The sequence below is a fragment of the Verticillium nonalfalfae genome (assembly GCF_003724135.2).
Source record: "Verticillium nonalfalfae strain VnAa140/NRRL 66861 chromosome Unknown scaffold_125, whole genome shotgun sequence".
NCBI classification, from domain to species: Eukaryota; Fungi; Ascomycota; class Sordariomycetes; order Glomerellales; family Plectosphaerellaceae; genus Verticillium; species Verticillium nonalfalfae.
Genome location: NW_021167350.1, coordinates 63,698 through 89,563, shown reverse-complemented (window position 1 = coordinate 89,563; position 25,866 = coordinate 63,698). Strand labels below are relative to the sequence as shown.

Below are 25,866 nucleotides of genomic sequence, written 5' to 3'. Positions count from 1 at the left end.
CCAACCCACGCCTTCGAGTCCTTCGACCACCCCCCCCCCCCCCCCCCCCTCCCCCTCTCTCTCTGTCCGCCCTACCTTGGCCTGGCAGGCTTACAGCTTGCATTGAAGCAGAGAGGAGCCAGGCGAGCCCCTCCCAGGTATGGCTCGAGCTAGGACCGCCGCTCAACGCCCAGGCAGGACACCGACGCGAACGGGAGCAGCCCAAGGACCGAACCAGACGGCTCTGTTGCCAGTACGTACCGCATAGCAGCCAACCTTGGAAAGCTCAGGTTAGGCTGCCTGGCAGCTCTCTGCCGCCACCGGCCGGCCGGTCAACTGGCGCTGCTGCTGCTGCTGCGCTGGCCGCCGTTGCTCTTCTAACGGTTCGATGGTCCCAATCTGTCGACGGCCTCGTTCTCCTCACCTCGTACCTTGTGTTCCTGCTCGCTTCTTTCCTACCAACATAGACTGAAGGCCCTCGTACACGACCGTGTCTCGCACCGCTTTCCTCATTTCCTCCTACTACCTCACCCGGCTTGGCCATATTGCTGCCCTCCAAAGGCAGCCTCCGCCTATCTCTCCGCCTCGCCCTTACCTCACCCACCCTCGCCCTCGTCCTCCCTCCTGACCCCAACCGCCAACCTACAGCTCATCGACGGAGCCAAACCCCACCAGATGGACCTCGTCGCGGGCCTCGTGGCGACACCCTTTCGGGAAATCGTCGTCAAGGCCGCCACAGCCGTTGAGAATGCCGGCGATGACAAGGACATGCTCACCGAGGGCCAGAGGCTCGGCCGGGGCGCGGACCGTATCCTCAAGGCGATTGAGCCCCTGTGCGATCGAATGCTGGCCGACCACGGCGCTGCATTCATTGATGCTCTGAAGGAGAACAGTATGAACAGTCATCTACGTGGCATGTCTGCGAGCTTGGACCCCGAGACTGACTGACACTGTGCCCGATAGATGATATTGCAGGCTACCGATCGCGCCTTGATCTGCTACTGTGGGACTTTGACGATGTCATTACGGCCGCAGACTACGACCGGTCAAAGTTTATCGAGCTGCAGGCCTTGTGCAAGGAGGCTGGTCTGGCCATTCGCGAGATACTCATGCGCATGAGGCTCGAACCGGCGGCCAAGGACCCCCCTGAACCTGTGTCTCCTGCTTCGACATACACGGCACAGATGCCTGGTCGCCAGCCCAGCCTGCCTACGCCAACGGCAGTCGAGGAGCCCCAGCCTATCTTGGCACCAGTCCCAGCTCCTTTGCCTGACGAACTGTCAGCGCCGGCGCCCAGCACTCCTGAGCCCAAGGTCGAAGAGCCGGGCGTGCCACCACCGCCTCCGCCGGCCGCCAACCCCTGGGCGCTACGCATGCCACCCCCTATCGCCACGGGCGCTGCCGAAGAGCTTTCGCCTGTTGTCGTTGTTGAGCGCCGCCGCCCTGTCTCGGCCATTGACTCTCCTGTCGAACACATGTCGCCTGTCGCCTCACCCGCTGTTGTCGAGAACGACCGTGACCGAAGATCCTCCTTTCACACGCCCCGGCGGCTCGATATCGGCGTCGACCACATGATGCAAGAATCTACCGACCGCCGCCACCTCACCGTCTCACCCGACCTGGTTGCCGCCCCAACAGCAGAAAATTCAACATGTGCCACCGAGAGATCCTCCTTCTCAGGTCGCGCTCGCTCCTTTACGGGAACCATCCCGGAAGAGACTGCCGTCGAAGACGCCGAGGCACCCCCCTTCGTCGGCGCCACCATTCTCCCGAGCCACGTCTACCACCGCTACTCCCACACCAGCAACCATTCTTCCGATCACTCGCACCCCTCGCGGCAGCGCTCTCAGGAGTCTCTACACAGCTCTGTATTTGATGGCCGCCGTGACGACACCACCTCGCCCGCCATGATGGATCACCGCGCGTCCATCACGTCGATGCAGGCGCCAGAGGAGAGCCTCTCGCGTGCGCCGACGATCCCGGCTAATTTCCCACCTGGGATCCACGACGGCATTGAAGCCGTGCCGACGAACCAGAGTGGTTATTCAGAACTCATTCCGGTGGATGCGGCGACTACAGAAGTGGGCGTCGTCTCGAGCCCGCCGCGGCGGGAGCAGGACTGCAGCATTGGACTGTCGAGCTCGTTTTACCTGTACAAGGGATTCTGCGAGGGAGCCAAGGATGTCATGCGAGGAGGCATCGGTATCAAGAAGACAAAGAAGCCAGTGCGTATGTCGTTCAAGACGAAATAACACGTGACTGACCTTTGCAGGGCTTTGCAGGGATGCACATCATTGCGCGGTGCTCCCATTGCTTTTACGAGACGGACTTTCAGCACGTCGAACAGGATGTCAAAAACAAGGGTACGTCACATGGAATAGCAGACAAGCAGCATGGCACTAAAGAACATCTGGCAGAGGAGGCAAACTACCACTCGCAGGGGATCGGCTATCGCATTCGGTTCCTGCAAAAGAGCCACATTGCCACGAAGCGCGCCGACGAGACGCTCTATGGGTGCGTCTTCTGTATCGAGGCCCAGGCCACGACGGAGCCGAGCGATGCGACGGTCTTCTTCACGCAACGAGCCCTATTCGAGCATCTCGCGCGCCATGCGCGACCGCTGCCTCACGTCAAGGGCCTCGCGGTCGTCGACGGCGGGGAGGTTCCGTTCAACCTGAGGAACAACTACGATCTGCACTTCAAGATGCCGCCGTCGCGGTCTCCGCTTGCGGGGCAGGAAGATGAGATTGCGACCCAGGCTACGGGGCGGGCGCGGACGACAGTCAAGAGGATGTACGGGATGCGGATGCTTGGGGACCGCACACCGGCGTTTGAACTCGCAGAAGGGGCTCGGGTCGTGGGCATTGAGTTCCCGGCCAAGTACGAGGGAGAGTGGGCCATGGGCTGGCACGACGGCGAGTACAAGAGCGTGCCCGTCGACGTGCTGAGGCTCGAGGTGCCAGGGCGGGGGCAGGTCAGGATGGGAGCGGCGAGCGGTGTCGAGGCCGTGGCGAAGTGGCGGTTTGCGCCGAAGGGGAAAGACGCTGACTGGCTGCGTTTCGACAAGGGCGAGGTCATTACCAACATTACCTGTAAGTGCTGCCGCTGTGTCTTCTCTCTGCCGACTGCGTTACCGGAGCGAGCATCGTTGCTGATGTACCTGTCAGGGTCCTCCGAAGAGCACTGGTGCTGGTCTGGCAAGAACAACAAGGGCCAGTGGGGGTTGTTCCCGCAGATTTTTGTCGATTCGAACACGGTGCGGGAGCTCGGGCAGTCTGAACGGGCTGGAGACCGAAGGGGCTCGGCCGGGATGCTCGCGAGGCTGGCGATAAGAAAGGGATCGCTGCGGCCGTCAAGCTTCACGGGACCGTCACGGGGACTGTACTAGGCCGTGGGTGTGTCGAGGAAGTCTCGGTTTGATTTGCGCCCATTTTGACGGGCTACATATACATGAGCGGACAGGATGTTGTCGTTTGGCTGGCTGGTGGCGGCGTTGGGGGCATGTTTTGGCGGCTGTACTATACCCATGCATGACATTTGATATTGAAGATCACGTTAGACTTTTGTTTTTGACCAGCTAGCTGGGACGGTAAGGGTGGCAAGTTCCTCAACGGCGCTGGCTGAAGACCCTCCATCAGATGAACCTAGCGGGAGCTGCTGGCTGGCGGCTGGCGGCTGGCGGCTGACTGACTGACTGGCTGGCTGGCTGACTGGCATCAGGGGGTGAGCTGCCACACCTATACCGACGACACCGCGGTGAATCAATCGCCAGACCCCACACCGGGGATAGACCGGCCAGGAGGGGGGTTACCCCGCACGCCTTTCACCCGAGCCCTTCCCCCCTTCCCCCCTTGCCCCCCTAGCACTAGCACCCTCCCAGTGCATGTACCGTCGGCCGACGACGGTCTAATAGGGAGCGAGCGAAAGTCATCAGCCGTCTCCACACCTCCAAGGGAAGTAGTAGCGACCCAAGCGACCGCAAATGTCCCGTCGGGAATCGGCATTCTGGAGCATCGGCGCCTCGCCTGCACCTGCACCTGCACCTGCACCATCCATGGCGTCGATGCCGACCGTTTCTCTCTCCCCCCCCCCCATCATCCCATCTTGGTTTTCTTTTTGCCTCTTCGTCATCTCGGGCCTGCGGAAACAACAATTGTCGGGCGTTTGTCTTTTCCGTCTTGTCGACATTTATTTTTGTCCCAATTGCCATCATTCTGCTTGGTCACTGTTTTTGTCTTGTCTCTGCTGAAATCACAGTTGGGTTTGCCTGAGACGGTGACGAACGAGACGACTAGACGACTAGGCGACCAGACGACCAGATAGCTAGACGACCAGACGACCAGATAGCTAGACGACTGGGAGACCTTCGCCACAATGACTCTCACGTCGGGCCTCACAGGTGCCGAGATTGCCAAACACAACGATGCCGAGTCGTGCTGGGTCATTGTGCACGGCAAGGCCTACGATGTCACCGAGTTCCTGCCTGGTAAGCCTGTGTCCCCGCCATGCACCAACAGCAGCGGCCCTGACTGATGATGATGATGATGTCTCCAGAACACCCTGGCGGCCAGAAGATCATCCTGAAGTACGCCGGCAAGGATGCCACCGAGGAATACGAGCCCATCCACCCTCCCGACACCCTCGACAAGTACCTCGACAAGTCCAAGCACCTCGGCCCCGTCGACATGGCCTCTGTCGTCGTCGAGACCAAGGAGGAGGACCCCGACGAGGTGGCCCGCCAGGAGCGCTTCAACCAGCGTCCCCTGCTCGAGCAGTGCTACAACCTCATGGATTTCGAGGCTGTCGCGCGCCGTGTCATGAAGAAGACGGCCTGGGGCTACTACTCGTCTGCCGCCGACGACGAGATCACCCTGCGCGAGAACCACGCCGCCTTCCACCGCATCTGGTTCCGCCCACGCATCCTCGTCGACGTCGAACACGTCGACTTCTCCACGACCATGCTCGGCACCAAGGTCGACATGCCCTTTTACGTGACGGCCACGGCCCTCGGAAAGCTGGGCCATCCCGAGGGCGAGGTTCTCCTCACGAGGGCCGCCGCCAAGCACAACGTCATCCAGATGATCCCGACCCTCGCCTCGTGCGCCTTTGACGAGATGCTCGACGCCGCCGCCGCCGACCAGGTCCAGTGGCTGCAGCTGTACGTGAACAAGGACCGCGCCATCACGCGCAAGATTGTCGAGCACGCCGAGAAGCGCGGCTGCAAGGGCCTCTTCATCACCGTCGACGCCCCGCAGCTCGGCCGCCGCGAGAAGGACATGCGCAGCAAGTTCACCGACCCCGGCAGCAACGTGCAGTCCGGCCAGGCCACCGACACGAGCCAGGGCGCCGCGCGCGCCATCTCGACCTTTATCGACCCTGCCCTGTCGTGGAAGGACATCCCCTGGTTCCAGAGCATCACCACGATGCCCATCATCCTCAAGGGTGTCCAGCGCGTCGAGGACGTGCTGCGCGCCATCGAGGCCGGCGTCCAGGGCGTCGTGCTGTCGAACCACGGCGGCCGCCAGCTCGACTTTGCGCGCAGCGCCATTGAGGTCCTCGCCGAGACCATGGCCGTGCTGCGCGAGCAAGGGCTCGAGAACAGGATTGAGATCTTCATCGACGGCGGCGTCCGTCGCGCCACCGACATCATCAAGGCCCTGTGCCTCGGCGCCAAGGGCGTCGGCATCGGCCGCCCCTTCCTCTACGCCATGGCCGGCTACGGCTTTGAGGGCGTCGACCGCGCCATGCAGCTGCTGCGCGACGAGATGGAGATGAACATGCGTCTCATTGGGTGCACGAGCGTCGACCAGCTGAACCCCAGCCTCATCGACACGAGGAGTCTGTACGCCCACGGCAACGGCACGCCGGGCGACAACCTGGCCGGGGCTGTCTATGATCCTCTGGCGACGCCGGTGCAGAGGCCCAAGGCGCCCAAGTCATCGAAGCTCTAGGGGCAGGGGAGCGGCATGCAACTCACGTGGTTGCGTGATGATGTATCATAGGATGTATAGGTGCCTGAAATATGCCATTTTGCTTCGCAGTAAGGGTGGAGGGCGTTGCCTTGCCAGGAGGATTGATGCTGTCGTTCTGGGAGCCTTCGTACTGTGCCGTCGGCTCACGGCCACGGCCGAGCCAGTGATCTCGGAAAATGCGTCCGGTGAGCTGAGTCCATCCTTTTCGGCGCGGAGCACGTCTTGTATGCGTGCTCGCTCTCGTCAGACCTGTGGAGGGGGAGGATCTTCTGTCAGGCCATGGCATGGCGGTCACATGTCAGTCGTCAACAGCACCCGTCCAACTCGCACCGTCTACGCTGGCATCGTTGTCGAGGCACATGCATCTGCTGTCACGCAATGCCAGCTCCCTCAGCTTGTGTAAATCCCGCAGAAGAGCGACACGAGATGAGCCGTACGCAAGAAACCATCGGAATGTGACACGCACGGGGTTCATCTGCTTCCATTCTCAGATACGGGACATTCGGGTTCGGCCCTGGATCGTCCCCCCGCTCTCTATCTATCTAGCAACGCACAGCACGCGACAGCATCCCGCTCACCGCGCCGCAAGCTTCTGGCAAAACGGACTCCGCCGGCGGATGGCCGCGTCGAAGCGGACAAAGACAAAGGGCACGGCGTCGAGGGCCAGCGCGGCGAAGCCGAGCAGCGAGCACGCCCACGGCACGCCGAGCGCGGCGTACATGGGCGCCGCGGCGACGGGCAGGAAGGCGGCGGCCAGGGACCGCGTCGTGCTGGCGGCCGCGTGGGCCGAGGCCGAGAACTCGCGGTACGCGTCCGACAGGTGGTTCACCATGGCCACGAAGATGAGCATGTAGCCCGCGCCAAAGGGGAGGCCTGACAGCAGGGGCACCGCCGGGTGGACTGTGCGGGTCGAGGACCAGCCGAGCCAGAAGAGGCCGAGTGTGACGCTGTCGTGAGAGGGATCAGCATTTGTGGTGTTTCAAAGATGCCCGGCAAGATGCCTGGCAAGACAAGGGGAAAGAGGGACGAAGGATCAGAGGAGACGAACAGGGGCCCGCCTATGTAGGCCAGCGGCAGGCGGCGATGCGTTTCGTTGGACGCCCAGCGGGAGCCTCTGGCTTGGTATTTGGCGAGCTGGGCGTCGTAGATGAAGACGCCGGCGAGGGCCAGCAGGATACCGGCGAGGACTGCGGCGGCGCGTCAGCGTGTCGTGCGGACAGTCAGGAGTTGTCTGCTGGGTGGGTGAACGTACTCGGCAGGTAGCCCAGGCCGATCATGCCCGACGACAAGTCGTACACCCCTTGCGAGAATGGGACAATTAGCGACGAAGCCACTCTCAAAGGGCGGAACGGTCCAAGACCCATGGCACGTACCTTGGAAAATCACGGGATACGCCTGGAAGAACAGATAGAGGATGGAATACACCAGAGCAAGATACAGCGCAGTCCACAGCACAATCGGCTCCTTGACCATCATGACAGCCGGCCGCGTGAACACGATCCTCAGCTCCGCGGCGAGGCTCTTCTCCGACGACCCCGAAACGGCCTCCTCGTCGACGGCGTCGCCCGCGGCGCGCGCCCTCCGCTTCTCGAGCACAGGCGCAAACGTCTCAGGCAGCAGCAGCGGCAGCGGCAGGCCGACGCCGGCAATGGCAAAGCCGACCCAGAAGACGAGCTGCCACGAGTGGCCCTGTGCGAATCCGGACACGAGGGGGCCGAACAGCGGCCCGGCGACGGCGGCGCAGGTAAAGTAGGCCATGGCGCGGCCCCTCTCGCCCTGCTCCGGGTGGGCGTCGGCCAGCAGGCCGCCGACGGTGGCGTTGGGGGCCGAGGCCACAAAGCCCGTCAGGAAGCGAAAGGCCAGCAGCAGGGCGAAGCGGTCGCTCAGGGCGCACGCCATGGTGCAGAGCATGTAGCCGGCGTAGGCGTACAGGATGACGGGCCGCCGGCCAATGTGCTCGCTCAGGGGCCCGAAGAGGAGGGGCCCGATGGCGTAGCCGAGCATGTAGAGCGAGTTGAGCCAGACGAGCGGCCCGCGGGCGATGGCGAGGTCGACCTGGATGGCGGTTGCGGCGTTGGACGGGAGCGAGGAGCCGAGATTGCTGTTCCACGTCACCCACATTGCTGTTGTTGTGATGAAGAGCTTCTTGCGCTGGAGACGGTCAGCTGTACTGACTTTCGTCCTGGATCGTCGTGCTGACCTTGGAGAACGGTATCCCGCTTGGCGGCACATCGGATGCCTGGCTCTGCGCCATCGTCAGGCGTGTAATGTGATTTCTGGCACCTCAACCGATTGACTAGAGTAACTGAGTAGTAGGCTGAGACTGTTGTGAAGCTCAGGACGGGAGTTGAGACCGCAGACGGCGGAGACCGATGTCGGCATTTCCCGCGATAAGGCGCGGTGAACACGCCTTTTGGTGGTGTGGGTTGGCGATATCCACTTGACTGCATTGCGCAGATCCATCGTGCAACTCGATGAGCACGGCATGCGGCGACTCATGGCAGTCGTGAGGCAAGCGAGATGCGCAGGAGTTGTCGTCCTGCAGGTGATGTGCCTTGGGCTTTCTGTAACGCTGGTTGCGCAGGGAAAAGAAGATCTCGTCACCACCAGTAAGACAAGAGGGGGCTGGTTTCCCTGATGCTGCTGTTCACAATGTGTCATCGCTCGATGAAATTCTACGTCACTCTATGATCGTTTGATATTGAGTCTGCCGGCCAATGGTGCTCAATTTCAGCAAATACTGTGAAGCTGCTCAGCACGCAGTCGAATGGCTTTGAAAGTGTAAAAGGCTGGGCAGCGGCAAAGTGCTTCTGATCATGGTACTGCTTGGTGACAAAACCACCCTTTACAGAGGTATAACGAGCAACTGTTCGTGCCGAAGAAACACCAAGGTTGAAACCAAAAGTTTCTTATCTTGGAGCCTCAAGGGCCAGAAGAGGGTTGACAGAGAGACAGCCAGACACAAGTGGGCGTATGCTGTAGATGTCGAGTCAACCACCGGCACAACATGGTTCCCTTCCCTGCTTTATAGGTCGATTGGAAAGCACAAGACACGTGAGATTCAAAGAGATTGGCAGTCTCTCTTCCTGGCAGTTGAAAGCCATCAGCTCCAAGACATTGAGTTTCGGAAACCAGCCACCGCAGGCAAGACAATACAACCAAATACTGAACTGTCTCTCCTAGTAATTAACAATACCGACACTGCTAAAAGCCTGTGCCCAGGCGTTCGGTATGCAGAGTATATGAACTAATTGATCAGGACGTAGCGGAATCGCGGCTTGCCGGCCTCAAAATCAATAATGGCCTGGTTCGCATCGGACATGGGCCGCTTCTCCACCCACGGCTTGACGTCCTTGTCGACGGCCAGCTGCAGCATGTCTCGGATCTCGCTGGGCGAGCCGATGCCGGAGCCGGCAATACGGCGTCGCGCCCCCGTGAGGACACCGGGGCGAAACGGCAGCTCGCCCTCCGGAAGGCCGACCTGCACAAGCGTGCCGTCCAGCCTGAGGAGTCCGACGTATCCGGAAAAGGGCATCTACGGCTTGTTCAGCACTCGTCTACTTCCTGGTACAGCTGCTCGGAGCGAGCGCAGAGCGACAAACCTTGGCGGAAGACACGGTGCAGATGATGAGATCCAGCCTGCGCGCGTTCTTGGTCTCCCAGCCTTCGTCGTCGGCGGTGGCAATGTAATCCGTGCAGCCGAGGTCGAGAGCCTCCTGCTTCTTGCTGGCCTTGCGCGAGATGCCGACAATCTCGTCGGCGCCGAGGGCCTTGGCGAAGAGCACGGCAAAGTGGCCGAGGCCGCCGACGCCGACGATGCCGACACGCTTCCCGGGGCCGGCGCCAAAGTGCTTGAGCGGCGAGTAGACGGTGACACCGCCGCAGAGCAGGGGCGCGGCAAACTCGGGGGCCAGGCCGTCGGGGATCTTGAAGACAAAGTGCGCGGGGCAGCGGTGGTAGCGGGCGTAGCCGCCCTGGGTCTTGTCGCCGTTGCGGAACTTGGAGCCGTAGGTCGGGGCATTTCTCGTGCAGTAGTTTTCGCTGCCGTCGGCGCACTCGGCGCAGTCGTAGTCGGGGTCGTTGTTGAGGCACGACTCGGACTGGGCGCCGACGCCGACGACGTCGCCGACCTGGATGCCGCCCTCGGCTTTGGAACCGACGCGGACGGCGACGCCAACAATTTCATGGCCCACGACGACGGGGTACGGGGCTTGCCTCTGCAGGTGGGCGAGAAATGGGTCAGTCCTACGGTTCCAGTGTTGGCGCTCGCATCGCCATCGAGTAGGCTTACCCATCCAGAGCGAAGGACGTGAATGTCGGAGCCACAGATGCCGCAGTGGGTGATCCGAATGTCGACATCTGTCTCCTCCCACGTCTTGGGCTCGTACTTCTGCCAGACCATGTTGCCCTCGGCAGAGGACTCATCCTCCCCCATCCATCCTTCGAATTCGTAGTCGGTGGCCATGGGTGCGGAGAGGAAGAGGGGGGGGGGGCTGATGTGTGTAGCGTGCAGAACAAGCTGCTGGTATCAACAGCTCAAGTCTGCATCTTTATTACGGCGGTTTGGGCGAGCCTTTGGGTCGCAGGCGTGTCGAGGCGAATCAGCTCGAGAATGGGGGCACCGAGAGCTAGCTCTGACGGAGAGACGCCATGACGAAGCGTAGCCGGCGTAGGGTAGCAGACCAATGCCTTGGTGACGCAAGCGTGCTTCGTTTCCGTGATGGGCTGGCTCGACGTGGCCGACGGTGTTCGGGGCGGCATGGTACCATGGGATGAGTTTCCGTCGGAGGTGGACGGGCCTACCCACCCATGGTTTCCTTGGGCAGATTCCACACAAGATCGTGATGATTGGCGTGGTGTACATGCCATGGTATACATGCCATGGTAGGTAGGTAGAGCTCACAGCTTGGGCGGGGCTGCCGAGACAGGGAGGCAGGTGTCTTGCACCCGAAGGCACCGTGTCCCCCAAAGCCCGCTGTAGCGTAGCGCCCAGCCGGTGGATCGTAGCGCCCAGCCGATGGATCGTAGCCCTCGATCAAGCCCTGCGCCCTGGCCGTGGCCCTGAGCCCATTGGCCCGGAGAGCGTGAACCCCCCCCCCCGCCTAGCAGCCTCTGGGTCTGCTCAACAGAAGCCAGATGCCGGGGCTAGCGTCGAAGCTTACCCTGGCAAAACCTGCCGTCCAAAAGTCAGAAACCATCGCGACTGGTTCCCTACGCCTTGTGCCAACTTGTTCCAACTTGTTCCAGGTCATGATCCGTCGGAACGGGACTAGATGGAGGCGCCGCAGATGCCGTGGTCGCCCTATCGTATCGCATCGTACCCATCGAAACGGCCAGCTTCCAGGGTAAGCCTTCACCGGCCGGAGAGCAGAAGACGACAACGACCCCGCAGTGCGTCAACGTCACCCACCCACATGTCCCCCACAGAGAGTAGGCTCGGATGTTGTTCCCAGCGCGGTTTTGCTTCTGCTGGACAAATGGGCATGAGGGTAAGTAGGTAGGCCAGGTTGGTATGTATATAAAGCTCTCTCTGAACCCTCCTGTTTCTCGCCATGAGGCACGCAACTTGATACAGACAATTTGACCGCCAACAGAGCAACTCGAACACCATTCCTCCCCCTCCCCCCCACCGCCCATCATGTCCAACGACCGCAAGCCCGTCGCCGACCAGGCCGAGGACGACGCCTGGTTCCCCTCCCCATACTCGCTGACGCAGTACGTCGCCCCCAAGACGGACTTTGCCGAGGGCGACGCCGACTACGCGGCCACGGCCTACAAGGGCGGCAAGTGGAAGGTGCTCCTCATCGCGACGCAGGAGCGCTACCTCAAGATGGCCGACGGCTCGTTCTTCTCGACGGGCAACCACCCGGTCGAGATGCTGCTGCCGATGCTGCACATGGACGCCGCCGGCTTCGACATTGACATTGCCACGCTGTCGGGCGAGCCGGTCAAGTTTGAGATGTGGGCGTTCCCCAAGGAGGACAAGGCCGTCAAGGCCATCTACGACAAGTACCGCGACAAGATCCGCAACCCGCTCAACCTGCAGGAGGTCTGGGGCCGGGGCTTCACCGACGCGACGCCGTACCTCGCCGTCTTCATCCCCGGCGGCCACGGCGTGCTCAACGGCGTGCCCTTCTCGGCGACGGTTGGCGACGTACTGCGCTGGGCCCACGCCCACGAGCGCTTCTTCGTGACGCTGTGCCACGGGCCCGCGAGCATGCTCGCCGCCGACGTCGGCAAGCCCGCCGGGTCCAAGTACATCTACGAGGGCTACAAGGTCGACGTGTTCCCCGACGCGCTCGACCAGGGCGCCAACATTGACATTGGCTACATCCCCGGCAAGATGGAGTGGCTCGTCGGCGAGCGCCTGCGCGCCCTCGGCGTCGAGCCCATCAACAGCCAGATCACGGGCGAGGTCCACCGCGACCGTCTGCTGCTGACGGGCGACTCGCCGCTGGCGTCGAACAACCTCGGCAAGCTGGCGGCCAAGACGCTGCTCGAGGCTGTGGCGAACAAGTAGGCAGCGGGATGCAAGAAAGGGATGATCGAGTGGGAAGAATAGATGAAAGAAAAAAGAACAAGCTCCACATGAGGACATTGTACTACTTCCTTCAGAATGGCCCTCCGCGTGTCCCGCGTTGAACAGTATTCCTGACCCTGACCCTGACAAAGTGATGAACAGTATTCCCTGACCCTGACCCTGACCCTGACCCTGGCAAAGTGATGCTGAAGCTCTGCATCAAAGGAAGGGTAGCCATATGTCCCTATGTCCTACTTGCCTGCCGGCCGTTCCCAACCTTTCAACGAAGCTCCATTTGGAGCATCGAGAAGGAGCGGGGGACTGGGGGCAGCTCCTTCCCTGTCGGTGAGACGCTACAGGCATCGGGCATCCTTGCCCAGCGGAAGGTAGCGCCGAACCTTAACTGCGGGCCCCTCCTGCCCAGATGGCGCTAACCAGAGCCCGGCCGCCGTGACGCCAGCTGTGGGTGGGTGGGTCAATCGAGCTCCCCATCCCTTGTCCCCCCAAGCTCTCCCCTCGATACCCTTCCGATGGAGCCTCCGATGGAACCCAACACTTTCCTGGCAAGGACGACGACCCTGGAGATGATCTCCCCTCGGAAGCGTCACAAAGTCTCATCGGCTTGCAAGAGGTGTCGCGAAAGGAAACTCGGCGTACGTTGGTCCTTCTCCTCCAGCCTTCAACATGCTGCGGACTGACAAAACTATCATTCCAGTGTGATGCCTACAGACCCTGTCAACTCTGTACCCGTGCTGGCGTCGAGTGCATCCCTCGTGCCGGAGCCATTGACGCACCCACAGCGGCAGGAAGCCATGTTGCACGGTCTCACAGTCGCCATGTTCTTCCACCCCAGCTCGAGACCCCCTCGCCGGCTGTCCTCCCCGAATCAAACATTGTCGATCTCAGCACACTTGTATGGTAGTCATTTGAACATAGCAGATCGGGCATTGCTGAAAATCACGACCAGATCTTTCGAGGCAACGGACCCTCTGTGAACCACGACAGTTCTGCCCTGCCCGGCGGCAGCAAGCTGGACGAGGCTGCCGTGACCGCGGGTGCCAGACAGTGGCGAAACCTGGCCGGAGTGGCACTGCCCTCAGATGAAGTCCTCGAGGATCTCGTGGGGCACTTCTTCCTCTCCGTCGACTGGTTCATGATGGTCTTTCACGAAGATGCCTTTAGACGCCGCTTCCGAGACCTACTGCGTCAGGACCAGATCGCCTACCGCGACAGCAACTTTCGCTGGCTCTGTCTCCTTGTCGTGGCACTAGGCGCCCATTATGCGGCCCCTCAAACTGCCCACAGCCTCTATGGGCAGCTGTCCCGGGATCTCATAGCCGTCGTCGAGGCTCGCTTCCTCCAGATCCTCAATTGTTCCACGCTCGAGACTGTGCAGATATGCATCTTGCTTGGGAGCTTCTTCCTGTTCAATGAGAGACCAAATACGGGCCTCGGAATATCGGGGAGCGGCGTCAAGATCGCCCAGGTCATCGGTTTGCACCGTGAAAGTCTTTGGAAGGCGACATCCGATATCGTGCGCGAGGAGCGACGACGGACATGGTGGACGCTGGAAGTGTTCGACAAGTAAGCTTTTCTCTGCTGGGACTGTGCATCTGAAGCCAGGCATCGTCGACTTTCCCCATGTCCCCCCTTTCTGACACGGCACCAGGTATGCGGCTGTTTCCTTTGGTCGCCCCTGCATCATTGATGACTCGGATTGCGATGTTGGCATGGTGTCTCACAGGCCCCAGGAAGCAGAAAACCCTCTGCTTCTGTATCACACGTGGAAGTTCCGCCTGTACAGGATCATGGGCGCATTCCTGGGGCGGCGGGGACGGAGCAAGAGCCTCAATACGGTCCAGAGTATTCACACCAAGATGCTGCAGTGGCGCAATGAGCTGCCACAAGAGCTTCGATTGGCAAGCTACGCAGCTCAAGATGGACAGTCTTCGTTAATTCAGTTGCAGGCGCTCAATCTGCAGCTGACGTATGATAACCTACAAATCAAACTACATCGCACGGCCGCCTTTGAGAACGATGGGCAGATGAACGAGCTGAGGATGACAGAAGGAGGAAGCACATCTCTCCAGCAGCTGTTGGACTCAGCCATGGATACCTCTGAGCTCTATCGGTACTCGTCTGCCCTGCAGGCATCCGGACGCACCCACGCCGCCATGCACATTGGCATCACCCTCTTTACCGCCGGCGTCGTCCTCTGCGCCATCTGCCTGTCCCGTCCGCTGACAGATACGGGCAATCGGGCCAAGACTGGCGTCATGCACATCATACGCATGTGTCGTAGCGCTGCGGACTCGCCAACCTCCAGCCAGCATCTGGTCTCCAGACAGAGCCTCGACATCCTGGACAGTCTCGTCACGGTAGTTTTACGTCGGGAAACGGAGCTCATCACAGGGAGAATCAGTCTTCCTGCGAACAAGCCAACGTCTTTTGCTTCCCCCGTGGGGACAGGATCCGCGACTGCGCCAGTCAATTCAAACCCACATTCGATTCCAGATCGAGGCGGAGGCTTGCTCCACCCTATTCAAGAAGGTGAGACCAAGTCAAGCACTGATGATGCATTGAAACTGATAGTCGTCAAGTCTTTACGCAACATATCTCTGGATCAGCGAGCCGTCCTCCTTCGCCTGTCCCCCTCCTGCAACAGCTCAGCTTCTCGACGGGAGCGCCTGTTCTCAATGGTCCTGCCGAGCCGGTCACGACGTTTGACTGGGATGGCGATCTTTCGGTCTTGGTGGATCAGGGGCTTGCTGATGCGAGTCAAGTCTGGCTGTGGGCAGATCATCTGGGCTACGAGACGTTTAATGATCAGAATAATAGATAGGCGGGGGGCACAGGTTCATACTAACAGTCTTGTGCGGTGATTCTGTTCCGACATGAGATAAGCATTTGACGATGTGCCGAACTTGTGTATAAGAGTGCTGACCTCCTCCATTTCACGTCGAAACAAAAAGATCTATCTTACAAAGTGTTGATATGGCATATATTCCGGGTCAGTCCGAGCAATTGAGTTAGTTGAGGTCAAATTTCTCAGTATTAGTTAACTTTCGAGCCCTCCATTGCAGAGGACCATCAAAGGACGAAAGACACTAATTCCTCGAGGCAACAACAGCAATTAGTAATTCCACGCGTACAGATCACACGATTGGGTCAGAAGTTATGATCAGCACCAACTATTATTTCACCGAACCGTCTATCTAAGCACCAGAGAGCTCTATACTCTGAGGGCCCTAGTCTTTAAGTCACACAACCAATACTGTCTCGCCAAGAAGTGAAGTTTTTGTGTCCAGATGCAACCGTCGCCGGTTTGCTGAATGTGCCGATTGTACTGATACAATGTACCGCTTAGCCGATGACGGCAGTGCAGAGGAGGCTCTGGCCGGCGACGGGGACGCTGCAGCAGAGAGCAGACTTGCCGGCCTCGGCGCAGATGGCCTTGAGATCGGCGCCGTCGGAGGGAGTGCGGCTGGCTGTCGTGGGGGAGAAGACGGGAGGTTAGCTCGTTGAGTTCGTGAAGAGATCCGCGTGGCAGCGGCCTCTGCGGCGACAGAGGCCGGCGCGGAACAAGTGTCACACTTACGGACGGAGCAGTCCAGGCTGGCGACGCCGAGGACGTCGGTAGCGCAGCACTGGGGGCTGCCGTTGAGGAGGCCCGAAGGGCAAACGCTGGCGCGGGCGGCGAGGGTGGCGGGGGCGGCCATGGCGACCGAGGCGAAGAGAGCGGCGACGATGGTGAACTGCATTTTGAAGTTGGTTGGGTTGGGATGGTTGGTTGTGGTGGTGGTGTAGAGGTTGGTAGGAAAGGTCTGTTGAGTGTTGAGTGAAGGAATGTGAGCTGAGGACGAGAATCAAAACCTAAACCGAGCCCGATTGTCTGCTTCTTATATACTCAATCGTCACGGCCAGGAGGCAGCCTCTCAACCTCCTGAAGGGAGGTTGCTAGATTATTGAGACAGCGAGCAAGACCTTTTGCTATGTCTCGGCTTGGAAGTTGAGAAATATTGCTTTTCGTCATGGACAAGATGGTGGGCCAAACTCTTCTCCCTGCTCAAGGAGACGCTGGGCAAGACACCCAGCAATTTTTTGCCGCCTGTACTCATACTATGCCTCTCTCATTGATACTATCAAGGTCATTGACTATCATTCATCTTGTAGCAGCACTTCGGTATCGAGTATAGCCTGGATGTTTCGTGTTCCTAACGACTTGAATGTAGCAAACTTAGGGAAACGTCCTGATCCCACCAGCACAACACAAGCTTGGCAAACGCGGCCCTACCACAGACAACCTCTGATCAAGACGGGAAAAGAACCGTGACAAGAAATCACAACATCAACCACGTCCGCTGGCAACATTGCTGAATCGCGTGTTGGACGCCGCGGCCTTCGCCCCCCGCTGGTCTCGGCCGGCCCCTTAAATGGGGGTCCCGGGCTGAGACAGCCTGACAGAGCGACGCCAGACAACGGAGGCGACAGCGTCCCAATGCGGTCTCCCATTTGGCCGATCTCAGAGTCCGTTCGCTGAAAAAGGAGAGCCCCCCCTCCTCCCTGGTGCACATCATTCAATCTTACCCGCAGCCCGCCCTAGCCGCTTTAGATCGCTCGTCCTCAATGTCTCTTGCTCGAACCCGGCCACCGCTTGGTGCATGAGAGCCGCCGCGATCGTCTCCACATCAATGTTCGGGATCACAACCGTGACGCTGAGCGCTGCCGCGGCGGCCGAGCTCACGGCGGTGGAGTAGCTGGTGATGAAACCAGGTTTGGCGACGCAGGCCTCGAAGCCTTCGTGTTGGTCCGCGAACCGCAGCACTTGGTTCTCGGTCTCACCCTGCCAAGGGATGTCGTCAGCACAGGACTCTTGGGAATTGGATCGGCAGACGACGCTCCAGGGACGCTTCATGGGTGAGATCGACATGCCCTCATCCGACGGTACTCTGCCATGACCCAGAGCGGCTTGGACTGGTTTCTTTCGGCGACCGCTCCGCTCATGTAGAGGAACCGAAAAGGCCGCGCAGGCTCGGAACTCCAGATCGCCTGCAACCCCGCCAAGGTGTACTCGTGGCATACTTTGCGGACGTCCTCAGGGCTCATTCCTTTGGTCTTCGCCGGCGTCACCGCAACGGTCCTGTAGCAGCGCGAAGGAGCCGATCAGCAACGAGGCATAAGTTCGAGATCTGGAAGGGGTAGACCACCGCATCTCTCGGGCATTTCGTGAACTCACCAGATGCACGCATTTGCGCCCGAAAACGCCTCCAAAGCGTCCTCTGGGTAGTCATCGTAGTTTGGCACCACCACCGACCTAAACTTCGATGCAGGTGTGCCATCGGGCACTGACACAGGCCTGCGAGCCACGGCGACGACTGTGGTGATCTTGGGATTCTGAAGACATTGGCGAATGATCTCCGAGCCGACAAAGCCACTGGCACCGGTCACGATGATCTTCATCGTCGTTGAACTGCCTTGAGTGCGGCGAACTGTCCTGCTTATTCTGCGCGAGCCCGGCGGCGGTGAGCGGGGGGAAAGATGATCATGTTCGCGGCAAGTAAGCACTACCTCAGGCCGCAATGCTTTGTTTGAGGTGTGTTACATCTCGGACTTAAGGAGATAGGTTGGATCCCACGTTACGGTCATGCTCGACAGCTTCAGAGGGCTTTAGGCTAATGCTAAAAAAAAACAGATAGCCAAATCCTTCGTCGGAACAGGCACGGTCTACACACATGGTTCCCTAGCCGAGACCCTGGGTGGCTCTGCTGGCTATAGAACGGGCGAGCACCTTATGATTAGGAATATTGCAATGAAGTAGTCTAGCTGTTGAGGCGTGTGTATAAATCGAAGGCGAGATATCAAGAATGCGCCTGGGTCAAAGTGCTGGGCCCTGCTCTACCCTACTAGACACATCTCCAGCTCTCAGGCTTCTTGTAATCGCCACCTTTGAATGTCTGCTGCCTAGGCCAGGCGCAGTGGTCGCGCTGGAAGTCAACACCCTTGGCCGGCGCATCATCCACAAACTTGGTCCCTCGTAGCACCTCGGGCGCCCGGCCCTCTTCTACCCAGGCGACCGCCGCCGCCAGCACATTGCTCTCGGCGTTGAAACCGACACCCGCCGCGGCAGCGTTGCCGCCCTGGCCGAGGACCCAGGCTCCCGGCCCCGTATTGCAGTGGAACATCCCCGAGATGGGAAAGTACCGGTGGAAGTCGCCCAGCCGGCCGTCGCCGCGGGCCATGCGTTCGACAAAGCGCTCGGTGTTGAACTGTGTGAGCTGCTGGTCCTGGCCGCCGTGGTACGTGATGAGCTTTCCACCGCGGGCCCTGAAGCCGGGGAGGGTGCGGGGATAGGTTCGGATGTTGAACGGGTTCATGGCCTCGGCCGTGCGGACAAGATCCGAGGTGTAGTCTTCGGGTTGCCAAGCGGGGTCGCTGAGGACCACGTAGCGAAACCATTCCTGATTTTTTTGGTCAACCGGGTACGCGTTAAAGTGCCATCACCATGAAGGGCAATCAGAGTCGGAGGGGGTACGTACAACTGAGTTGGTGAACGGCAGGCCAGATAAGAGTCGATCTACGGCTCTCTTCTCCGCTCCCGGGTTCAGGCGTGGGAAAATGGGCTCTCCATCGGGGAACTCGTAAGGTGCGTAGATCTTCTCGAGCTGCTGGACTTGGGCTTCGTTCAGACACCCCTGGACCTCTGACGCTTTGCACAACAGAGCCTGCGGGTCAAAGTGGCATTTATTTGGGACCTCGATAATGCCATCCGCGACGCCGTCGATCTCATCACATTGTCGGAGGACCTCATCATGGATGAGACCTGTCCATGTATCGGCAGAGATGAAATCCTGGGAGCCGACGGCGCCAGTCACGGTGTAGAAAAAGGCTCGCGCGCCTTGGAGCTTGTTAAAGTCAACGGTCGGCGCACCGGCGACGATGCCATCGTAGTCCTCGGGGAAGAACTCTGCAGCTTTGATACCCATGCGGCCGCCCAGGGAGCATCCGATGAAGTACGAATGGTCAGGTTTCTTGTCGTACAAAGCCTTTATGATTTTCTTGGCAGATTTGGTGCCAGTATGAAGCCTGGGGCTCGTCAATACCAGGAGAAGCCCAATGAAGACGAGACACTCACGCTCGATAGGAAAAGTCCTCGACAATGTCGGGATTGTTCAGCATCGTCACGGCGGTTGTGCCATTATGGCCGTTGTTAGTCCCCATGGTTGCAAAACCGTTAGCGGCGCCGTACGCCAGGTCCTCATACTTGATGCCTGGCGTCTCGTCAGTTCGTCATGGTAGATCGTGAATTGGGGAGAGTAGGTTTTAGTACAGCCGTCGACACCACCGTTTCCCGTCGCAAGATACCGCGCGCCCTTCCATTCCCTAGGAAGCCACAGCTCAAAGCTGATGCTCGAGCGCTGAGAGGTCGGAATCTGGAGACCGACGCGGCAAAGATCGACCTCGACCTTTTGCGTGGGACGATTGCAAGACGGGACATTGTCATTGAGGGATACGGTCGTGCCCTGAGCTACGAACTCGAGTCTCGCCAGGGTCGAGTTCCTGATGAGCGCTGCAGGGTTCAGCGACAAGCAGTCCTGTCGAAAGGCGTCATCACCCTCGGTTTCGCATTCCACCACGCGTGCAATGGTCGCGAGAGCCCAGATGAGGAGGGGACTAAACAACATGATGCGCTGCTGTCGTATGTGCTTGGTTTGGCTGCGTCGCTGAAGCTCCGAGGCCGGCCGGTACGCCACTGCTGGTAGAGATCATGGCCCTGCCGAGAAGTGGAAGGATCTCGTCTCATTTTATCATGTCGGTCTCATCCCCGTGCGGGGCGGTGTAAGTCTGTACTGTAGATCGCTTCCACCAGGGATCGAGTCGGCACCGAGACCCCGCATTCAAACGTCCAATTAAAGTCAGTAGATAGAGCCCAAGTGACGTGGAATTTCGCGGTCAACTTTGATCCATATTGCAAGATGCCGGAGGCTCCGAAAGCACCTTGTTCCTGGCGACTTGGCCCCTGTTCGTCATGAATCAGGAATGACCTCAATGGCTGTTCATGAAATCCAGAAACACGCTGCCCAACAGATCGGGCAGACGTGTCTGCCGACGAGGCCACCATTTGCTGGTACTCGAATATAATCATCTGCTAGCAGATACTGGCGTCACCTGTCTCGTACAGAACGATGAAAAGCTGCATGCCTTCTGGCATCAGGTGTGGAGGGAAGCCTTCATGCTCCTCAGAACTATAGCACCCAAGATTATATCCCGTGAGCTCCATATTCGTGACCCTCGAGTGGCCATTGCAACAAGATGAGCTGGTCGACGCCCCTGAATAGCAACAGGGCCAAGCAATGAGATCAGTCGCCAATCGAAAAGACTTCCACCGTATTTGTTGCAGCCCGAAGCAATGTCAGCCACCTCCCATCTCTCGAGAGCCTACACGTATCCTCCGAGCCGATAGTAATCACCATCGTGTCAGAAGAGGCATGAGCCCAGGGTTTCCGTGTCGCCCTGATGCCACGCCAGTCTCGGCAGCACGAATCGCGTCAAGGTCACCGTCTGCCCCGGTGGCAGGAATGTCTTTGTCCGCTCGAGCCTCGCCCAAGCTCCCGAAACTTCGTCAAAGGCCAGCTCGGCCCCACATGGCCGGAGCATGCCCGACTGCCATCTCTGGAAAAAGGTCCGCTCGGCAGAGACGAGTGCCATATGCTCGCCTGTCATAGCATTCATAATGCGCATGTTGCATGTGATGTCGACTGTTTCCGTGAAAGAGACCAACCAAGTTGTGGCATTCAAGTGATGAAAATAAAATGTGACGTCCAATGGGTCTTCACTCAAGAGGTTCCATGAGACCAAGGAGCTCGGGAACCGAAAGTCGCGAATGAAGTCACTGCTGATACAGCTATAGATGCGTGTCAATCCTGGAAAGGTCGATTCCGCGGACGAATTGGCGTTTCGGGAGACACGTCCCTCGCAGACAATGATGTGCTCGTCATCCGGTTAAACTCAGAGTCATGGCGGCTCCACGCTGGATCTTGGCCATGGGAACCAGGTTGGGAGGGTAGGGTATCCAATAGAGCTAGCGCCCTTGTTGTTGGCAGCGTCGATGTGAACGACCTTGATATAACTCGGACTGGAAGGTTCAAGGTCCATTGGAAAAGCGGCACCTTGGTGTTGTCGTTGAACACATGAGACACGACGCCGTCCCTGTTTGACATGGCTCTCTTATTGACGATGCCTCAGTCGTTTGCGTCAAGGATTAAAAGCGCTGGGGCATAGTGCGCGAGGCAGTTATGTGCGCATATCAGGCTGTCGTCCAGGGAAGGCCGCATGAACTGAGTAAACTCGACAGCGGTCTCATTCGGATTGAGAAGCTGTCGGGAACTTCCGTCAAGAATCCAGATGCGTGAGTCCGACGCCAGATCCTATGTGTCAAGCGTGGTCTTTGTCGTCATTACCAGTCTCTCTCCGAAAATGCTCTCGTAGCAGTGAGTTGCCAGGACGCCCTCTGGTTGAATTGAATCGGTGCCATTGATATACTTGTAACCTTTGTGAGGTTGAGACCACGCCGACTCGGCCCCGCCTCGAAGGTGCCTGGCCTTCTGCTCTGTCTTGGTCTTTTCACTTCGGGGAGGACATCTTCGCTCTTTTTTCCTCTCTGAGGCTTCTCATCTTTGAAGGAATAAATGCTGCTCTGTGTTCCTGTAACTGACTGTGGTGAATATATTTGTATGACTTCGGTGTAGGATGGCGGATATTTTGGCAAGAGATCGTTGGGAATCGCCACTACGGGTGCTATGATAAGAAGGCCTCGCATCCGAGCTACATTCAATAATATCTCCATCTTATTCAACCCGCCAGGACCAGACCCGTCACTGGTGCGCGGGGGCCCCCCAGCGCCCAATAGATGTGGGGAAGACCTATACGGCATCAGTCGTAAGAATGCTGCTTAGAAATTGTGTCCAAATACAGCGTGCATATATCCAAGACGATGTCGAGTTCGCCTTGGCAGACTTTCAATCATAGTAGAACCTCCGATTCCGATGGATCAAACATACCATATCGGCGTTGCGTCAGCTCCAGAAGGCCTGGCTCGCTGGTGAGCAGAGTATTTCTCGTCTTGTCGACGATGAGAGCTGGTCAGCTTAGGGGACCATCCAGCCCCAGGCAGCGCATATTGTCCTGGTCTCCTTATCGACTGACGTTCGCGCGCAGTGAGCTGAGCAACTCGGATTTTTGGCTTCGGTCAGCTCTCTGGGAGTCATTGTCGATAGTATTGACAGTGAGCAGATGCTCCACTGCTTTGATCTGATCCAGGACTCGCCTGCATGAGGCCGCTATCGTCAATGGGCGGTCAATTATGAGAGTCTCTTTGACATTGCCTTTGGGCAGCCCATCGGTGCTTCAAGCGACAACCAAAGTTGAGGACCATGCTGTCGAATCGCTCGCTCTTTGTTCCGAAGTTATGAGAGGGTAGACGAAAGTAGTAATAGCCCGTGATCAGCAGGGTGAGAGATCCTTCTACAAGGGTTGAGTCCACGCTTCAGAAGATAGAGACGAAAGAGGGTCAGTCATTGGAGTGTACAGGCTCCTGAGCTGGATACCCGAGGCATACCTATTGGCACCACTCCACAGCGCGAGGCTCTCGTGGGCACGTTGGTGGCGGAGCCTTTCCTGGGCAGCTTCAAGATGCCGACGTTGCCGATTGATCGTCCACCTGTCCTTCACCAATATAACCTCAAGATCTCCTTTTAAACCTCGAGTTCAGACTGGCTGGCCCCCAGCCCGACCTGTGCCCATAGCCATGTCCATGCTCCTCCCAGCGCCGGCGCCAGCGCCCCTCCAAGACCCGCCAAAGTGAATGACCACCAGGATGAGGCATCCACTGAAGAACACCATGGCGGACGAGATACTCACAGTCCAACCGACACCAATCGCGTCGATCATGGGCACGACGGTAGCCGTTGCTAGCGCCGAGAAGCAGTATCTCACCATGTAATGACTCGCTGTTGTTCGAACGACGAACGAAAGTCAGTCTGCCTGGCATCCATAACGCACACCACGGGAAGAACACACCTGAGGCTTTCCCACTTTGATCCTGCATGATGTCGAGGATGTATGCATTCAAGCTCGGGAATGTCGTGGTCTGGCACACCCCCTGACCGAATAGGCAGACGACAGGCAACGCGATACCGCCCCAGCCCTCCTGAACCGCCCAGCCGTAGAGGAGTGTGAAACCCGGTAAGAGTCCGAGCATGAAAAAGAGCGTGCTGCGTAGACGGTCCTCCCACAACCGGAAGCCGCGTCGATGCATCCACGACTTGACATTGTGATCGGACCAGCGGCCGCCGAGTGTTGTGCCTACTAGATAGCCCGCTCCCGGGGCCAAGTAGATCAGACCCGACTGCAGGGGGGTCGTGAGCCCGAGCCTGGGGTTGAGGATGTAACGGATCGGGGTCAAGAGGGAGTACATGTTGAACCCAATGGCCGAAGATGCGAAGACCTAGATGCGTTGGCCGTCAACCTACTTGTTCTTTTGGGTTTGGCTCTCAATAACGCTGCCTTCCCAATCAAGCACAAGACTCACCGCACAGAAGAGGTTTCCATGACCAAGAAGCTTAAATACGGTCGAGGGATTGGACCATTGCCACAATTTCTTCGCTGCGGCACCAGGCTTTTGCCCCTTGAGCTCTGCGTGCCGCGTTTGCAACAGGGTTTCCTGCAGCATAAACGCTACAAGCAGAAAGGCCACGCCGCTTAGACCAGATTGCACCCAAAAGATAACGCGCCATGAAGTGAAAGTAACGATGATGCCACCGAGGATGGGGCCAAAGGCGGGACCAAAGGCGACCCCTCGGAGGAACCATCCCATGGCTGTCGCGCGTTCCGTCTACATTCGATCAGATTCATGTCATCGAAACCTGTGCGTCACTTGACTGACCGGATGGAAAACATCAGAGATGCAGCTCGATGCAAGCACGAGGAACGCCGTAGATTGCGCGGCCGTCAATGACCTGAAGAAGAAGAAGGCAGGCAGACTCGGCGACAGTGCCGTACCAATCGAAGAGGCGAAGAACAGCAGGGTACTCAGAATGTAAGCCTGGCAGTGTTAGCCGCCTGTTTAAGACCAGTCTTCTGCATAGCTCAACCCTACGCACCGTTCTTCGCCCAAAGACGTCCGACAACGGGCCCCAGAAACAGGCGGCCAACCCCATGACGACGAGATAGATGGCATTGCTGATGTTGATGGCTGTTGGTGTCGTGCCGAAAGTAGACGTGATCTCTGGAACAGCAGCAAAGACGCTGGTCGTGGACATGGAAGCTAAAAGCCCGCCAATAGCCGTGGTGTAAGTCGTCGAGCGTTTCTGTGTTTTGCTGAAGCGGGAGTAAACCGACGGGAAAGTCCGACTTGCCGCGGTGTCTGGCCTGGCAAGCGACAGCCTTTGACCGCCCGTCGATGTATTCCGCGCCTCTAGGGACACGGTAGACACCGTTTGTGTTGTGGATGTTATTGTTGCCATGGTTGAAAAGTCTTTAAAGTGATGATTAAAGGTTCAAGATTAGGCAAGAGAGATCGGTAGTTTATGTTGCCATTTCGATATTCCAAGTTGACCTCCGATTCGGACGTGATAATACGGCGAAAGCCGCTTTCGCCGACGCAGACCCACGTTGTGGGTGAGCTAACTCATTCTCGCGGGGTTTGATTCCTGTTCCGGCAATCATAGCCTAAGCTGCAACTCGGCTGCAGAGTTGGGAGAAGACCCGGACGGTCGATCGCAACATTGGCGAGTGGGGAAATAAAGTTTTAAGTTCCCCGTTCGCTGGGTAAGTTGCTGTACGTTTAAGGTGCCGGTGCCTCGAAAGCTTGTTAGAATTTCTTCCAGTGATGCATCATTCGAACGTTGTACTACCTATGTGCCTTGACAATATGCCAGGGAACCACAATTAGACACGATGAGCGTAGAAATGCTCGTTTGCTGTGTTGGGGGCACGAAGGCTCGTCTCCCCCCCCCCCCCCCCCCCCTAACCGACGGGACAAGCTGACAAACAAAGATCACTGAATCCTTCTTTGAGGGAATCAATGCTACGCTGACATGGCTTTGGTCCCAGGCTGAACGGGCGCGCAGTCGCGCAGTCGCGAGAGGTAATTTGATTCGACCTACGATCGTGAGTAGATAGATGATCAGCACTAGCAGAACATGCTCCACTTTGAACAAATCTATCCTCTACATCAGCGCACCAGGCTTGGCGGCAGCCTTGTGCATAGACTCCGATTGCCCAGAACTCTGTTCGACAAATCATCGCCGTGGGGTTGTCGGCGATGGTTGCTAGAGCAGGGGTCATCTGCGCAGGATTCAGGAGGTGCTGCACCTTCGCACCATGTGCAATGCTGCT

At 58.5% G+C, this 25,866-nt stretch overlaps 10 protein-coding genes across 10 annotated transcripts; 4 read left to right on the top strand and 6 right to left on the bottom strand.

The window, feature by feature from the left end:
• Positions 1–654: 654 nt before the first annotated feature.
• D7B24_001311 (uncharacterized protein) lies at positions 655–3,367 on the top strand (the record flags this gene model as incomplete). Its single annotated transcript, XM_028635548.1, has 5 exons — positions 655–871; positions 943–2,204; positions 2,252–2,342; positions 2,397–3,071; positions 3,147–3,367. 5 exons carry the CDS (start codon positions 655–657, stop codon positions 3,365–3,367), a joined length of 2,466 nt encoding a protein of 821 aa, XP_028492004.1.
• A 986-nt stretch (positions 3,368–4,353) lies between these two features.
• On the top strand, positions 4,354–5,930 carry D7B24_001310 (uncharacterized protein; the record flags this gene model as incomplete). The annotated part of the gene is made up of 2 exons (XM_028635547.1): positions 4,354–4,465; positions 4,534–5,930. The coding sequence occupies 2 exons, from the start codon at positions 4,354–4,356 to the stop codon at positions 5,928–5,930; spliced, it is 1,509 nt and encodes a 502-aa protein (XP_028492003.1).
• Positions 5,931–6,525: 595 nt separating this feature from the next.
• On the bottom strand, positions 6,526–8,205 carry D7B24_001309 (uncharacterized protein; the record flags this gene model as incomplete). The annotated part of the gene is made up of 5 exons (XM_028635546.1): positions 6,526–6,898; positions 7,000–7,138; positions 7,204–7,251; positions 7,325–8,102; positions 8,152–8,205. The coding sequence occupies 5 exons, from the start codon at positions 8,203–8,205 to the stop codon at positions 6,526–6,528; spliced, it is 1,392 nt and encodes a 463-aa protein (XP_028492002.1).
• Positions 8,206–9,198: 993 nt separating this feature from the next.
• On the bottom strand, positions 9,199–10,416 carry D7B24_001308 (uncharacterized protein; the record flags this gene model as incomplete). The annotated part of the gene is made up of 3 exons (XM_028635545.1): positions 9,199–9,486; positions 9,554–10,168; positions 10,243–10,416. 3 exons carry the CDS (start codon positions 10,414–10,416, stop codon positions 9,199–9,201), a joined length of 1,077 nt encoding a protein of 358 aa, XP_028492001.1.
• A 1,173-nt stretch (positions 10,417–11,589) lies between these two features.
• On the top strand, positions 11,590–12,471 carry D7B24_001307 (uncharacterized protein; the record flags this gene model as incomplete). Its single annotated transcript, XM_028635544.1, has 1 exon — positions 11,590–12,471. One exon carries the CDS (start codon positions 11,590–11,592, stop codon positions 12,469–12,471), a length of 882 nt encoding a protein of 293 aa, XP_028492000.1.
• Positions 12,472–13,001: 530 nt separating this feature from the next.
• Positions 13,002–15,313, top strand: D7B24_001306 (uncharacterized protein; the record flags this gene model as incomplete). The annotated part of the gene is made up of 5 exons (XM_028635543.1): positions 13,002–13,124; positions 13,187–13,384; positions 13,439–14,055; positions 14,141–15,021; positions 15,072–15,313. 5 exons carry the CDS (start codon positions 13,002–13,004, stop codon positions 15,311–15,313), a joined length of 2,061 nt encoding a protein of 686 aa, XP_028491999.1.
• A 521-nt stretch (positions 15,314–15,834) lies between these two features.
• Positions 15,835–16,232, bottom strand: D7B24_001305 (uncharacterized protein; the record flags this gene model as incomplete). The annotated part of the gene is made up of 2 exons (XM_028635542.1): positions 15,835–15,959; positions 16,070–16,232. The coding sequence occupies 2 exons, from the start codon at positions 16,230–16,232 to the stop codon at positions 15,835–15,837; spliced, it is 288 nt and encodes a 95-aa protein (XP_028491998.1).
• An 812-nt stretch (positions 16,233–17,044) lies between these two features.
• Positions 17,045–17,931, bottom strand: D7B24_001304 (uncharacterized protein; the record flags this gene model as incomplete). The annotated part of the gene is made up of 3 exons (XM_028635541.1): positions 17,045–17,314; positions 17,404–17,611; positions 17,708–17,931. 3 exons carry the CDS (start codon positions 17,929–17,931, stop codon positions 17,045–17,047), a joined length of 702 nt encoding a protein of 233 aa, XP_028491997.1.
• A 443-nt stretch (positions 17,932–18,374) lies between these two features.
• D7B24_001303 (uncharacterized protein) lies at positions 18,375–20,153 on the bottom strand (the record flags this gene model as incomplete). The annotated part of the gene is made up of 4 exons (XM_028635540.1): positions 18,375–18,929; positions 19,008–19,554; positions 19,604–19,739; positions 19,799–20,153. The coding sequence occupies 4 exons, from the start codon at positions 20,151–20,153 to the stop codon at positions 18,375–18,377; spliced, it is 1,593 nt and encodes a 530-aa protein (XP_028491996.1).
• Positions 20,154–23,235: 3,082 nt separating this feature from the next.
• Positions 23,236–24,992, bottom strand: D7B24_001302 (uncharacterized protein; the record flags this gene model as incomplete). Its single annotated transcript, XM_028635539.1, has 6 exons — positions 23,236–23,477; positions 23,548–23,974; positions 24,059–24,145; positions 24,209–24,361; positions 24,413–24,571; positions 24,630–24,992. 6 exons carry the CDS (start codon positions 24,990–24,992, stop codon positions 23,236–23,238), a joined length of 1,431 nt encoding a protein of 476 aa, XP_028491995.1.
• Positions 24,993–25,866: the final 874 nt, after the last annotated feature.